The following is a 15,349-nucleotide window of genomic DNA, read 5'->3' as shown; positions in this document are numbered from 1 at the left end:
GATGATGTATGTATATATTTGTATTGTAGCCCCTGAAGGAAATATTTCTGAAACACATCAGGCCAATATAAAAGAACTATAATAAACCTTTTTCTATAGGCACCTGGGATTTCTCCATTTTCTTTTCTCTATTGTGTTTTTCCTGAACATGTGCCTCCCTTCCTCCAGCTAGCCACATAATGCCATGGGGGCCTGGCTGGTCAAAAGTAAGCTAAAGAGGGGCAGGGGAGAGAAATAGTGAGGCTAGGAGGGAGGGGGAAATAGCAAGGAAATGGGGTAAAGGGGTAGAGAAAGAGCGAGGCTAGAAGTGGGGAGGGGAAAAACAGTAAGCTAAAGAGGAGGGGAATAGCAAGGCTGGGAGGGAGAGGGAAACAGCAACACAAAGGGGCAGAGGGGAGAGAAAGAACAAGGCCAGAAGCTAGAAAGGGAGAAAGATGACTGCCTTAACATTTTCCAAGGTTTTTCTTCAAACAATTTTTGTGAAAGGGGCAGGGAGGGGAGAGTTTCATGGGTACCACTGGGGGTCCTGGGGGTGCCATGGTGCCCACGGGTGCTGCATTGGGGACCCCTGATCTAGAATACTTACCATGGCTGTAAGTTGTGGAAGGAAACTCTGTAAGTCTACTCATGAGCAGAGGAGGTAAAAATAAATCTCTCCTGCAACAAAATAGTATTTCCCCCATTGCATCACATACAGCCAGTTTAGGATTATAAGACCAAGGTGAGTCTTAGTTGTTTTTCAAGTGGTTTGAAACAGAGTAAGCATCAGTAAGATTTTTCAAAATATGAGAAAATGAGTGGGTAAGAGAATATAAATAAATTGTGAAAATGTTTTTGTAGAGAAATGTGATAATGAGGCTATAAAGGTTTTACATGCGCAGAACTGGTTGTTTCAACAGCAAAGGGAGTTGATTGTATTAGATATAACATTGGTATGCTTGTAAACTTGAGCACGCTCCGGGAGAGAGCGCAGGACAGGAAGGCCTGGCGTGCTATGGTCCATGGGGTCACGAAGAGTCAGACACGACTGAACAACTGAACAACAACAAAGCAGTTTTACTAATAGGAAGACTTTATATTAACATTCGGGTGAATTCTTTGTATATAGTAAGTGGAAGCAAACATAAGAATGTATATTTAAGATAAAGGTTTTTAAGAGTCCTAGGTTATTACTGATAGGAACTTTGGATGCAGTTGTGAAATTTAATTGCTGCAACTTGGTGTATATGTTTGCAGTTTTTAGTATGATTTTGAAATATCAATAATGTTCGACAATGACATTTTATTTGCAGCCCCTAAGGAAAGAAATATCTTTCTGAAACTTGAAAAGGGGATTCGACACATCCATGGAGAAGAAGAGATCTAGCCAGCATGGCTGGCTGGGGAATGCTGGGAGTTGTAGGACTTCTTTCTAAATGTGCATAGGATTGCACCCTTAATCATGTAGCACCTCCTGTGTCAGGCATAGTCTGCCTCTGAATATCAGTTGCTGGGGAGCAACAAAGAGAGAGGGCTATTGCCTTCATGACCTTCTTGCGGCTTCCCAAAGGCATTTGGTTGGCCCCTGTGGGCAACAAGATGCTGGAATACCTGGGTGTTTTGTCTGATCCAGCAGGGCTGTTCTTATGTTTGTACGCATCTGTTTAAAGGCAAAGGAACTCTGTCTTCCTTGGTACCAGTCAGGCCACCTTTCCCTTTTCTTCCTGTGGTCCCCACCCCACTTTCTCTCTCTAAAGTAAAGGAAACTGTGATAACTTTGACATGATCCATCAAGGTGAAGACCAGGGCTGGCATCAAGGGTAGGCATGTTTGGGCACCTGCCAAGGCCCCGCAGGGGCCCACTGAGAAGAGCCACTTTGAGCTTCCTCTTCACCACTGCATCCTGCTTGTTCCCTGCCTCTCCCTCTGGCCCACACGATGGAGCTGGTGAGAAGGAGGAGCAGATGCCATGGCCTCCTTACTCCCTGGCTCTCTGCCTGTCAAGCCAGCAAGTGGGAAGAGGAGCAGCAGCAAGAGCATCTGTGAGAAGGTAGACCCATTGAAGGAGGGGGCCCATTGAGGGGGTCTTGCCCAAGGGCCCCCCAAACCCTAGAGCCAGTAGTGGTGAAGACTTCAAGACAACTTCCCAGTCCCCACAAGTGAATATTTGTAGCGGATTTCCCACTAAAATATCTGATCTATAGTTCTGGCCAGTTCTCCTTCAATAAAGCCAGCCAGACTGCTTTCAATTGCACCCTTCTTGGGAGGCCCACTTCCTATTCCCTCCCCCCTCTCCAGAATCCTTTGCTAGCTGGGGTATATAGCATTGTTCCGTTAAACAGCATCACCTCTCAATTTAGGCACCCAGTGCTGTGCCCACTATGTAACAGGCACGATCTGTTTTACCTGGGCCAGCAACCTTATCTTGAAACAAGTGCTGTTTTCAAGTCCCCCCACCCAACAAGGATTTGAACGCTAGCTATTCCAATGGGTGTGTGTGTGTGTGTGTGTGCGCGTGCGTGAGTGAAACACACATATTCCAGAATGGGAAGTTATATTGCTCTGTTGCAGCAAACACAAAAATAACACAAACAAAAGTTTTTAAACACACATGTCCGGATTCACTTTCAGTCCAGTTAAGTCAGAGTTGATGTTTGTGGATCACCTTGGATTTTTCAAAGTGTTAGTTTGCCTCTGTTCTATGGGGTTTCAGTTTCCCCATCAGGTGCAGAGTGTGGTGGTGTTGTTGTTTTATCCAGTCCTGATTTTGCATAAGTGGTAGGGTGCTGCAAGCTAGGAGTGCTCTCAGCTCAAATTCCTTGTACAGACTCTGCCTCTTCTTGGTTAGAGATTATGAAACATTGACCCGTATTGCTTTCAAAACCTCCAGGGCTTGCCTACTGCTCTGCATGGGGCATCCCTTGGAGACAAGATAACTGGGAATATTCAGCCAGTGCTGCCATGCATTTCCTAATAGATGTGGGGAGACTCTGACATGCACAGCCAACAATGTTACAACTGCACTGGCTGTGAGGGTGCTAAATCCAAGCTGTTGGTGCTTGGAAGTGTAAACTTCAGCTGGAAGATATTTATATACATTGGTGTAAAATGGGGGTTGTAAAAATTGGAGTTAAATAGCATTGAAACACAAAAATAAATAAACAATAAATGAAAAGGTACTTTGTGATAATTCAGCTAGATCAGGAAGGGGAACCCCTGGCCCATATTTGGGCAAGCCCCTCCCCCTGGGAGGAATCCCTGCTGTTATTTCCAATTGGCGATAACAGTGGGGATTCCCCTTAGTACGCCCCACATCGTCCCCAGTGGGAGAAAGCTATCTTGACCAAGGTGCTGGCTGGCTGAACACCCCTCCAGCTGGTGTCTTGGTCAGAGTGGCTTCACTGAGTGCAAACTTTCTCTGGCTGGTACTTTGGCTGGAGCTCCTTAGAAGGCTCAGTGAGGGTGGCGTCACCTAGCCCCCCACCAGGATACAGCTCAACACCCCTGCGTTAAGAGCTTGAATGTATGCAAAATAAACAGCGACCCCCTAAACAACAGCAGTAACTGGAGACAATGCAATCATCTGAACAGTGTTGAATAAATTAAGGTCTGTCGTGGACAGGAAGCCATTGTATTTATTCAGACCTAAACTGATAGAATTGGACTTCTTGCTACACTGTAACCCAGCTGTTTCACGCTGGAGCCTCCCTTTTTAGTTCTTTGTTTGAGGATGGTCATCAAGGAGTCCTGTGGCGCCAGTGTTGGAAAGCGCAGGCCAGCGGCTGCTTTTGGAGGAAGTCATCTGAAGAATAATTCCCCTGATAAAGCACCTTTTGCTCCAAGCACACTTCTGATTTATACACCTGGTATCCATACAACTGAACTGGAGAGCAGAACGGAAGCACGCTCTGGCCTCATCCATCAGAGAGGGGGCCAAGGACCATGGAGAGGCTGTGCCCCCTGCCTTCCAAGAACTAACATCATGGCAAGGGAGAGACCCACCTGGCCCCTCCATCAGCCAGGGAGGAGAACCTGCAGGGAGCTCGCGTCTCCCTTCAGAAATGACACCTACTGAAAATGAGACCAGTCTGGGCCCAGTTACAGGCCAGAGAAGGAGCCGCTTTTCCAGCGCGTGGTTTCCTCTTCCCTCCTCGTTTCCTTTTCCTTTTGTATCATGTCTACCTATGACTGCGTGAAGATAGATTTCTGCACCTTCGGGGGCTTCTGCTTTTTGTTTCGTAAAAAAAGCGCCACTATAATTGCAAGCAAAGCTGCCTTTAAGGGTTAGGGCAGAAAAACAACCCGCCCTCCCGCGCTGCCCACACTCATTCGACATTCTGCCCGGCGGGCACGCTCGGCGAGCGCCGCGCCTGCGCAGCACGAACCGCCTCCCTTCCCTTCAGGCATGCGCAGAACGCCCCCCTCCGCGCTCCCCCCTCCCGGTCGCAGCGCACATTGCCTCCTTCGCGCGCTCTTGCTCTCCGGGGTCGGTTTGCACACGCGCAAACCACTCCTCCGGCTCTTTCAGCGACGCATGCGCGTATCTTCCTTCCTCCCCCCCCACAGCCTACGCTCAGTTAAGCTGGAAGGGCCCCGCGCACGCGCGGTGCAATACTCCCCTCCCCCTTTCCCCAGCCGTGCCCTCTCTCTCTCTCTGGAGTTAGCCGAAGCAGCCGCGCGTGCGCAGAAAAGCAACTCGTCCTCTCTCGCGCGGCCCTGCCAGTCTCGACCATACGTCCCTCTGTTTGGGCGCGCGCTACTGAGACAGAGCGTGCGCGCGTGCGCCGTGAGTGGGAGCGCGCGGCGGGTGAGCGCGCAGGCGCAGCTGCCCGCCCCGCCTCGCGCGGCCTTCCCTCCCCCCCTCCCCGTGTGGTGTGTGCGCGAAGAGACAAGATGGCGGCGGCGGGGCCAGCAGCGTGAAGCGCTGAGGTAGACGCCGCGCTCGCCCTCGCCGCCTCTCCCTCCGCCCCCGCCCAGCCGGGGGACTGGGGCCGCCATGGCGGTCCGCAGCGCGCAGGTACGAAGCCGAGCCCGGCGGCCTTCATGCCTTCCTCGCCCTCCGCGAGGGGTTCCCCGCGGGCCCGGCCCGGCCCGGCCTCCCCTCCCTAGGGCGGGAGCACGCTGCCCGTGCCTGGCTCGGGCAGGGCTGGGCCTACCCGGCCGATTTCTGCAGCCTCATGGAAGCGCGAGTGTCATGGAGGCGGCGTGGGGCGGGCGAAGGGGCGCCGGAGCCTTTCTCCGCTAGGCCGCGGGCGCCTCGCCCCTCAGGAGCGGCGTGGTGGTCGCTGGGGAGGAGCGGAGCCACCCGCGCCCGCCTCCGCGACGTTCGGGAGAGGGGGATCCGCGCCTTCGACCCCGGGGAAGACCCGCCGTCACCCCCTGGCACGATTTCCGTGGGAGTAAAGGGTAGCGTCCAGTAGAGCCAGTGAAATGAATGGCGCTGGGTAGTCACGGCTAACTTAAGATCCATGTATGTCAGTGGGTCTACTCTAAGTGGGACTAACACTGGGTACTACCCAAAGCAGTGGGGAGGAAAAATATCCCCATTGAACTCGGTGGGCGAACATGCGTAATATTGGAGCCGTAGTCCCCTCAGGGTTCTTTTTCTTACCTTTTTTAGATTCCCAGGTTAAAGCACATCATGCATAGGGGGTCGTTACGGCCCGATTCTGTAAGGATGCTTAGCCAGGAGGAAGGATCCTTGGGTCCAAGCGTAGTGGGGCTTTTAGTTCAATTTAATTTGTTACTACCGGCTTAAATCGTGTGCATGGGAGGAGGGATTCTGTTGCAGCTTTGCTGCCCGATTGCCCAAAAAAGGTTCACATAGGAGTAGATCTCACCAAGGTTCATTCTAGGGGTTTTGCTCCCAGATAAGTGTGCCCCAGTAGCATAGCTGAAGTTTTACAGGTTAGTCGTTTGCATTTTTATTTGTGAAAATATGCAGTTGCCCCATGCAGCATTTACTTCCATTGCTGCTCGGGAGTAAGTCTCACAAAGTTCAGATGCGTGACTTTATTCCCAGTTAAGCATGTGCATAGGGTACTTCAAGCTTTACAACCTTATCCTTGGTTTACTTGGGAATAAGTCTTTCTAGGTTCAGTCATAGAGCTTCACCTTTAGGTAAGTGTGTGCATGGGATTGCTGCAGCTTTACAGCTTGATCCCTGAGCAGGTTTACTCTAAAGTGAATCACACTGTTCATTTATGGGGCTCTATTCCCAGGTGTGTATGGTTGCAGCCTCAATATTCATTGGAATGGGGAAAGCTGATACATAGCTTTTTTTTTTTAATAGGGGCTGGTAAATTAAAGTAGGAAGAAAGAAGTGAACTCTGGCTAACGATCAGAGTAAAAAACAAATGTAAAAGGCATGCAAACCCTGGAAGTAGAGATTACCTGGGGGCGGGGGGGGGGGAGTGCCAAGGGTTGCATTGCTGTAAGTGTTAACCTTTAAGTGTTTGCTGATCTGAACAGTATTGGGGGTGACTTGCATTCATTCATTCATTCTTTCCTTTATATACTCACTCACCTTAGGTATTTTTTTCTTTGCTTACAGTTGTAGACATGTTAGGGGAGTTGGCTGAATGCTGTAGTTTTAAAAGATTATAATATCCTTTTTCAACATGATGGAGGGTTTTTAATGTCTTAGTTTTCCCCAATGCCCACACCCACATGCAACTTTTTGAAGGACCCATATTAGAGCAATATGTTTATTAGGCCAACTCAGAGGTCAGAAAAAATGTGCAAGCTTTCGAGATCTCTAGATCTCTTCATCAGCCAAGACGTTACGAAAAGCAGGTTAGGAACACAGGAAGCTGCCTTATACTGGGTCAAACTAGTGGTCCATCTAACCCATTATTGTGGACACTGACTGGCAGTGGCTCTCCAGGGTTTCAGGCAGGATTCTTTCCTAACACTACCTGGAGATGCCTGTTACTGAATCCGGGACCTTTTGCAAAGCATGTGCTCTGCCACTGAGCAAATGCCAGGTTAGGGGGTGAGGGAGAAGGAGGAGAAAGGCTAACTTGGTGTTGAAGTCATGAAATCTGCACGGTTAGAGTCTTAAGATGAAATGTAGGAGGAGGAGATTGCAGATACTGAGCTGTGTTTAATATTTTAATATATGTTGATCTTTTAATAAGGATGAGAGTAAAAAGCATTGCACAGGTAATAGTTTCTGTTAGATTTACATTTGTTTGTAACACACCCAGGATATGTAATGTTGTAAAGAAGGTAACTGGGAAGATACTCTTCAGTCATGGAGCTTCCATCTAAACCACGTCTAGTTGAAATGTCTTACGCATCGAGGTATGAATTGTCCAGATCTAGGCCTTCCTGAAAATATTACAACTGCAGAATGTAGCCTGCAATCAGACCGAACAGGAGGATCGGGACACACTATGTTAGAGGAGCCTGAAGGACAAGGGAATAGTTTTAGCAAAATGAAGTTGTATGACTTGCATAAAGCAGCTGTGTCACAAACTATGGATGAAGGTGACCCACACCTCTCACTACCCAACAGTTTGACTTGTAGAAAGATACCTTTCTAATATGGTAAGCAGGTTGATCCTAATGATTCAAACATATCTCTTTTTAGGAAAGAAAATGGTTATTTAAATGCCACTCTAACCTCTCATATCACATCTTAGTTTGGGGATAAGAATGGAAAGGAATTTGTGTTAGTCCTGCAGGTCTGATACCCATGAAGAAGTGCATGGCTTTAAAGGACTGCATGCAAGTAATTTCCTAGGAAACATTTGTTTGGCGGTAAGGCAGCAGTAAATGGAAAATACCGTTTTCTCTGGCGGGAAAAATAATGCCAATAGCTTCACAAATCTCCAGCAAACCCATGGTGCTGTTGCAATGAATTTGTGTCTAGCTACCTAGTTTAGCAAATATAACTCGATTTTTTAAATAAAGGGTATGTGCATTTAAAACTGAGATGTATGCTGATAGCTTCTACACCAACACTGGAATCCTGCTATGGAATGTTCGCTGGTCATTTGGACCTAGACTGGAAGTCTGCATCATTTCTTCGTACTTGCTTGTTACTTCATTGATAGGATCTAATTCTTGGCTTTGGTTCTATAATAAAAATGTAAAGTATGATAGATCACTGCCTTGAAAGATACAGTAAAATGACAAAAAATAAGTGCGGTCTTTTTGAAGTTATGTTGTGTTTTACTGCTACTGCTTTTTATATTGGTTTAACACTGCAAAATACTTCACAGTCTTTGCCCTTGGTTTTTGTCCTCATTTTGTCACTAAGTAGCTGTTCCCCATTTTACAGATGAGCAACTGAGGCTGAGTGTGTCTTGTCCAAAGCCAAACAGTCTGTCCCTGGCAGATAGAAGATATGTATGCAGGTCTAAGCCCAGTTCTGTATCCCCTAGATATTGCACTCTTAATATCTCCTTATTAGTTGACAACCATAAATAATTTTTTCATCCTATACTTTGGGTACTCTCCAGTTACATTTTCTTTTCAGTCTTCTAATTGGGTTCTGTAGCAGTTGCTGCCAAATGAGCACACAAGTGGCATCTATTGCCTGCATACATTGTCTTTGGCAAGCCCTTTAGGCTAGCTGAAAATCTGAGCTGTGTATGTAGCTGCCAGGTGTTGCCCTGTAATTTTAATTCAGGTCAAGACTAAAGCAGTTTCATGTACAACATGAAAGCAACAGAACCAGAAGTGGTTGATATCATTGGTTGTCTATAAAGATCCCATGCAGCTCTTAAGTCAAAAGGAAGACGGCAAGTCACTTGCACACAGGTAGTGTGGTGCTTTCTGCTGTTGACACATTTTTTGAAGGTCAGTAAAACACCTCCCCAAATCCTCACCCAGTTAAATATCATACCAACACTTGACTGTTTCTGAAGATCTAGCACATAGATCCAGTGCACATATAATGTTGCCTCATCTTCTAACCATGGTTTAAGAAACCCACAGCACCATGTAGGCTTATGTGGTCTATCTCGTCTTGTATGTGAATTCACCCTTTAATTTTTGATGTTAACAATGGGCAGTATCCAAGTCAACGTTAGCGCTAAGATAAATTACATTGCACTACTGGAAGTGACTTCTAGCACTATGCCAGTAGTGTTAGCTGGTGCAACAAGTTTTCTGTGGACTGAAATAGTTAGGAGAATGGGCAGCATTATGTCTGCTCTGGTCCATAGTGGGGAAATAAATACGGATCACAATAAGCCTTTCAAGGCATAGAGGAAATGCTTACTTGAAGTGTTCTCATTGAAAGTGTACTATGAAATTCGATGTTTTGAACACCAGAAGCACATTGTGCATTTGAATTGCTAGCTTTCTAAATAGTTGGATTAAAATGCTAGCATTGGACTAAAAATTCCAGTTTTTAATGAGGCTTTGATACTGCTCAACTTCTCCAGTGGAAGGTATCCAGATTTTGTGTATTACTTTGGTGATAAGCACTCAGGCTTGCTTGATTCCAGAGAAGCCTATTGATTTTTGAGAAGCCTATTGATTTTTTTTTCTGTACCAAGCCACTGTAGTGCAGTGGCTGGGTTTGGATAGGAGAAGCCAAGGTTCACATCACCACTTGGCTATAAAGCTCACCTGCTTCACAGGGTTGTTAGGTTTTGTTTGTGGCAATGTTTGTTTGTGAAAATCTCTAGTCCAGTGGATTTGTTCCTGGTTATAAGAAGTCATTTAGGAAAAATCAGTGACATATATTACATGTGGGTGTAATTGTGGCCAGACTGACTCATGAGCATACAGGTCTTTGCCACTTCAAGGAATGATCAATGAATATAATAACAATAATAATCATACTGCTTTTTGAAAGTTTGGAGGCATTATTTCAGTACTCTAAAGTGAAGAAACCTTTAGCTTGTATGCATAGATAGTTTCAGCAGTGTTTGGAGACTCCAGTGTAGGAACACCATTTGGTAAAGAATAATAGGCTGTGGAAAGTAACAGGCAAGTGTTAAAAGTAAGAGCAGGACTTCCAGGTGTAAAAGAAACAGTCATAGGAATGTTTAATATATGGGTCCTTATCCTCAGGAACAAGCAATTTATGTATGTGTAGAAAAATCTTAAATTCTCGTGGTTGGATGTTTTTAATGCTCATTAAAACTGGTGATTTTGCAAAACGGGATAACACCTTTTTTCTTTGATAAAGCTAATAGTAGTTATATAGTACTTTAGAGTGTTCAAAGTTCTTCGCAGTATTACTATGCATCCCTATAGTGCAGATGGGGCTGGTTGAAGTTGAGAGCAAGTCATTTTCGTAAGACTACCTTGTGTGTTTTATGGCAGAAGTGAGGTTCGAATTAACACGAGAATTAGTTGTAGCTCAATCTGTTAGCTGCTATATGTTATGCTCTCCATTAGTTCTTAAGTTCTGGAGGTGCGGTCCCTGTCACCACATTAACGTCACAGAATGATGGCTACTGTTGAATAGGGTTCCATCTTTCAGCTTCTCACTTGGAACAGCTTTTCAAATAATACTGTTAGAATACCATCAAGCACTTCATACTAACTGTATACAGTAGGTGAGATTGCTTCCACTGAAGTAAGTGACAAATATTATTTTTAATAGTTTGATCCACAGGCTTGGGTAATTTGTTAGTTTAGAGTCTTTGATTTCAGTATGTATTATTTGGCTTAAAATCACTGTGCACTGGAAACCTTGTCCACAAACTACTCGTGCTGTTTAAGCATATGGAACTGAGCTTTTCTTACTTGAATAATCTTGATAAAATAAGCTTGAATTTTTAAATACTCTCTCAATTTATATCTGCAGGATTCACTCTTATAATAGCTTCTGTCTGGTATTCAGGATTTTTCATTCTTAAAATTTTTACTCATTAGGCAGATAGGCCTGAACTTGAAGTCTCTGGTAATTCCCTTGTTCCTCACGTTAAAGTTCTTGTTCCACCCTGATTATGTTAGTAATTGAGCACTGTAGGAAGGTGTGTTTTTGAAGAGCTATAATAACATGATTACTTTTTTTAATGAAGCAAAATATTAACACCAGCATTCCCAAGGCTAAGTGGAAACACTTCTCATGTGTTGAAGGTTAATAAATTGGCTTGAATGTAGACTGGTGTCCTTGAAAATGGGTTGTCTAGCCCCTTGGAGTGTACAGAGAACTTGGTGGTAGAGATAGAGACAGCCTAGGGAAAACTGTGGCCACTTAAGTGTTTTTCTTTAATATTTTTCTTTTAAAATATGTGTCGTACTTGGAATTATGCTTAAAAGTCTATAGACAGCATTACATAAATAGTGATAGCTTTGAATGCTTGTGAAATCAGTAGGGAAAGATAACAGGCAGGCTAAATAATTTCTAGTTGTTTTCTGTACAGATCAGTTGGATAGAATGTTAGTCCTGCTGAATATATATTAAAAGAACAACGTGTACCCTTGTTTTGAATTCTGCATTGAATTTTCATGTCAACCCTATTGCAGAATTTGTGTTTCAAAAATTGCATTTACAGAATGTGCTTTTGGGGGGGGGGGAAGTGCGCTGTTAGGAGATCTCTTTCACATGATACGACCATTTTAAAGCATGCCTGAACTTCTGTAGGTAACATACACAGTTCAGTTTCAGTTTACTGCTATATGCATTCTGCATGGTGTTGTCAGGACTGTTTGTAGTAGAACTTGCTGGCCTTTAGCCACTGGATTATAGCCATTTGTCACTTTAATGCTGTTTCAGCAAAGTAGTTATTGAGTTTGAAAGAACTGCATTGCTAGAGCTGCAGTTTTTTCAGTTGAAATGCTTTATATATGACCATTTAACATACCGCTCAGGATTAAGGAACTTTGTATGGAACAATAGTGCTTCATGGCAGGAGAGCTTCTCGCATTTCTAAAACATGTTTATAATTGGGACCAGAAATTCATGCTTTTCCTGTGTGTAATTCACATTCTTCAAAAGAAGTAGCTTGTGTAAAATGTGTACTGTGTGGTAGTGGTGAACGATAATTGCTTAGCTTGTTAGAGAACTGAAATATTAACCCTTCCATATTAGTCTAAATCATATAAAACAACAGTTAAGAAAACACCTTGCATCAAGTAGGAGCGTTCCTTAGCTTCAGCAATGTGGAAAGCTGGACATCTTTTCCTTAATATCCAGTGTCTAAGTGCAAATGTACACATTGTTCCAGCTGTGTAGAAGCTCCCACAAAATGTTTCTTTGTGGCAGTGGTTCTTCTTGCCACTCCCCTCCTGCCTTTTTGGAAGGGGTGGGACTAATTTATAGAAGCACTTTATGACATTTCTCTTAAATGACACCTATGTTTTATAGAGAATGTCTCTGAAATGATTTCGCTGTGTCTTGTAGAGGATTTTCTAATTTCTTCTTGCATTTATTAAACTGTGCAGGACTTCCCCAAGGTGAAGTTAGAAAGGCCTTCAGAAATGCACATCAGAAATTGTTACTTCACTGGTGAGACGATAAGAGGTTTAGTTGGTCACTTAGTATCTGATTAAGTTGAAGGTGGCTTGTGTTTGATCAAGATAGAACAAGTGTTGAATGATGTGTTGGAGAAGTTAATGTGTCCAGCAGCATTGAGAGTTCTTCAAATTCCAAGCCAGATAATTTGTCATGCAGTACCACTCATGCAGTACCATGTCAGGCCTGTATTCAAAAATAAGGGATGGAGGAATGTCATAGGTACAACCCGCTGGGGCTAGTCTTTACACTGTAGCATTTTGTTACATCACACTACAGTTTTAAATTCGCTAATTTTTCTAGAAGCTTGTTTTGGCTCATAATTACTTGGTGGAAGGCCGTTATTACACTCAAGAAATCACTAAAATCACTAATCTCTCAACTCTTTCCCCGGGTAATTGTCAGATAAAACAGGTAAAAGGTATTTTGACTTGTTCTGGTTGTGGCTGCCACAAACCATCCCCATCATCTTTGCTACTTCCCCAGCAGGATTTGCAGGTTTTGGAATGCAATACTGCAGATGCTATCTATGCCTGGAGTGGAGTTTCATTGGAAGACTCCTTCCACTCCCTTCTCCTGTTGCCTTCAAATCACCCTATTTTGATTGTTAAATCTACACAATAGGTGCAGTTTTTGAAACTACCACATTACAGATGCCCTCAGTTTATAATTGGGACAGCTACTTTTAGATATCCTCAGTTGCATGTTGATGTGGTAGCCCAGGGTGGTAACCTCAATTGTGTGTGTGTCTCTCTCCCCACAGGACTGACTTAAGTGGCTACGCATCCTGTCATATCAAACCTTTTCATAATTGCGGAGCCTGGAAATGCAAATAGTTTTAAAATACCAGTAGGTATGCATACCATCTTAGGATCTCCAGAGCTAGAACAAAATTTAGTATGAATTCATAGATTTATTTAGGAATGGAAAGGGATAATCTAGAAGCTGGACTATTATGGGCCCAAATGTTCTATGTGGTATAATATAGAACAAGAGGATTGAGTTTCTAGGGTAAGAAATTGGCTTGGCTATACAAGTGTGCTAGAATAAAAAATAGCCAATTAAATTGCGTCACTCCTGACTGCAGGTAGAAAATAATACTGCTGAACAACCCTTGTTAAAAAACCAACCTCCCCAAAAGACCCCTCCCTCCAAGTAGGGAGATAGTGCAAGGCTCTGTCTCAGTCCTGGCTCTGCTATGATACTTTGCAGACCATTTTCTGCTTATCTACCACTTCATTCTGCAGCCTGTGTAAGAATAGGCCATGTTGGAGGAATGGGAGTTAGAAGAGTAGTCTGTGGCTATGTGTGATTGTCAGTCCCGGAGAAAGGTTGTGGTAAGCCTAGCCATGCTGCATTTAGATGGAATTGGGGTTGGTAGGTTTGTGTCCCACCACATTTTCCTGGTGCCAGCTACCAGTGCGCTTTGTGTCCTTGTTTCTGAATGAGGAAGAGCATTTGGCCATTGTTCAGCAAAATAAATGACTTGAACTGTTGGATTTCAGTTTGCAACATGGGCACTGTGCATTGGTAAATCATTGTGTCCTTATTAAATAACCAACACTTACGTACAATGGACATGCTATTTGCATCACAAAAAAAATCAGCTAAGATTCTGTTGGGATGGCATTCTGAACCATGTTTTTGTTAAGTTTGAGATACTTTCTTGGCAGTTGAATAGCATATCAAGCACTTAAAGTATTGATTTAAGCCTCGGAGATAAATGTGTGTGGGAAAGAGTTTGTGTAACAACATTTTAAACTGCATGATTGCATTTTGTGCTTTGCATGACTTCATCTAAAATGTTTCAAGTTAAACACTGAAAGCCAATATTTTTCAGTGCCGATATTTTTGTGAAAGCTGGTATTTTTCAGTGGCATAAAATGTCCGTTGAATTATAGTTGCATTTGAATTTAGGCTTATGCCTTGATTAAGAGTTGAGAAATTTATTGAAATAGGAGAATGGTTTCCAACATGTTTCAGTTGTCAGTTTACTTTGAGGTGTGGCATAGTTGATATCTAACAGCTGCTTAGTTCGGCTGTAACGGATTAACAGTACTTTAACCAAGTTTCAAAAGCACTTTTACTCCAGGTCTATATGTGACTACAGATTACTTTTAATGTACTCATTTCCAGTTTGGATTGGTAATGGCTTCACACCTACACAGCAGTGTAGGGCTTAGAGGCTGCAGCATCATTGTTGTTAAAATGGTAATGTTTAAGTTTTGGCATTGTCATTTCCAGGACCACTTCATACATGTTTATACATTTACTGTAGGGTGGGCAGAAAGTCAGTCAGGATCTTCAGGTAAATCTGTGGGTAGTTTGCAGTAGATGGGCATGAGTTTCTATGTCCCAAGTTGTATAACAATAGTAGCAAAGCAGTTTTCCTCTAAATGGGGTTGCTGAAGAAGTACACTTGGGCAGGAAACCAGAAGTAAATTTTTGTGTGAAGAGATTTGTGATCTTGGTTCTGGTACTTGTCACAGATTTCTGGGCTGGCTTATGTCTGTCTGCCTAAGCCACTATTTTACACCTGGCTCCAGTTGGTGCATCTCAGGTCTCTAGTAAAAAAAGAAAGAAAAAGGTCTGGCAAGCCTGAAGTCTGCACACGCTTGACTTAGTGGCATTTTCTCTTCTACTCGTTAAAAGTTCACTTGTAAAGTTACTTGAAAGCAATCCTAGGGTGCAGTTTTTCTTCATTGGTACAAAAAAGCCAAAGAACAAGGCTTGGTAAAAGGTTTCAGCAGGGCTTTGATTCACAGCTGAAAGTCAGTCATGAACATAGTTGAAGTTTGGGTATGTAGAACATAACAGCATTTGTGGAAAAAAGGAATAAAATCATATTTAAAATCTCAGTAACCTTTTCACATCCACGTTCCTTTCCATAAAAGTGCTTTCTTTCCATAGACCTAGGTATTCAAACTCTGAATGCTTCAGAGC

At 43.8% G+C, this 15,349-nt stretch overlaps 1 protein-coding gene across 2 annotated transcripts in view; it reads left to right on the top strand.

The window, feature by feature from the left end:
• The first annotated feature begins 4,855 nt into the window (after window positions 1-4,855).
• Window positions 4,856-15,349, top strand: part of USP10 (ubiquitin specific peptidase 10) — a 32,205-nt gene continuing 21,711 nt past the window's right edge. For both annotated transcript variants that reach the window (XM_084812841.1, XM_084812840.1), the window contains exon 1: window positions 4,856-4,996. In XM_084812841.1, the coding sequence (XP_084668967.1) occupies window positions 4,976-4,996 (21 nt within the window). In that variant the 5' untranslated portion in view covers window positions 4,856-4,975. The remainder of the gene's footprint in view (window positions 4,997-15,349) is intronic.

Source organism: Heloderma suspectum, chromosome 8, assembly GCF_057233095.1.
Source record: "Heloderma suspectum isolate Gila_16-S chromosome 8, 16-S_ref, whole genome shotgun sequence".
NCBI classification, from domain to species: domain Eukaryota; kingdom Metazoa; phylum Chordata; class Lepidosauria; order Squamata; family Helodermatidae; genus Heloderma; species Heloderma suspectum.
This window is presented reverse-complemented; position numbering and strand designations above follow the sequence as displayed.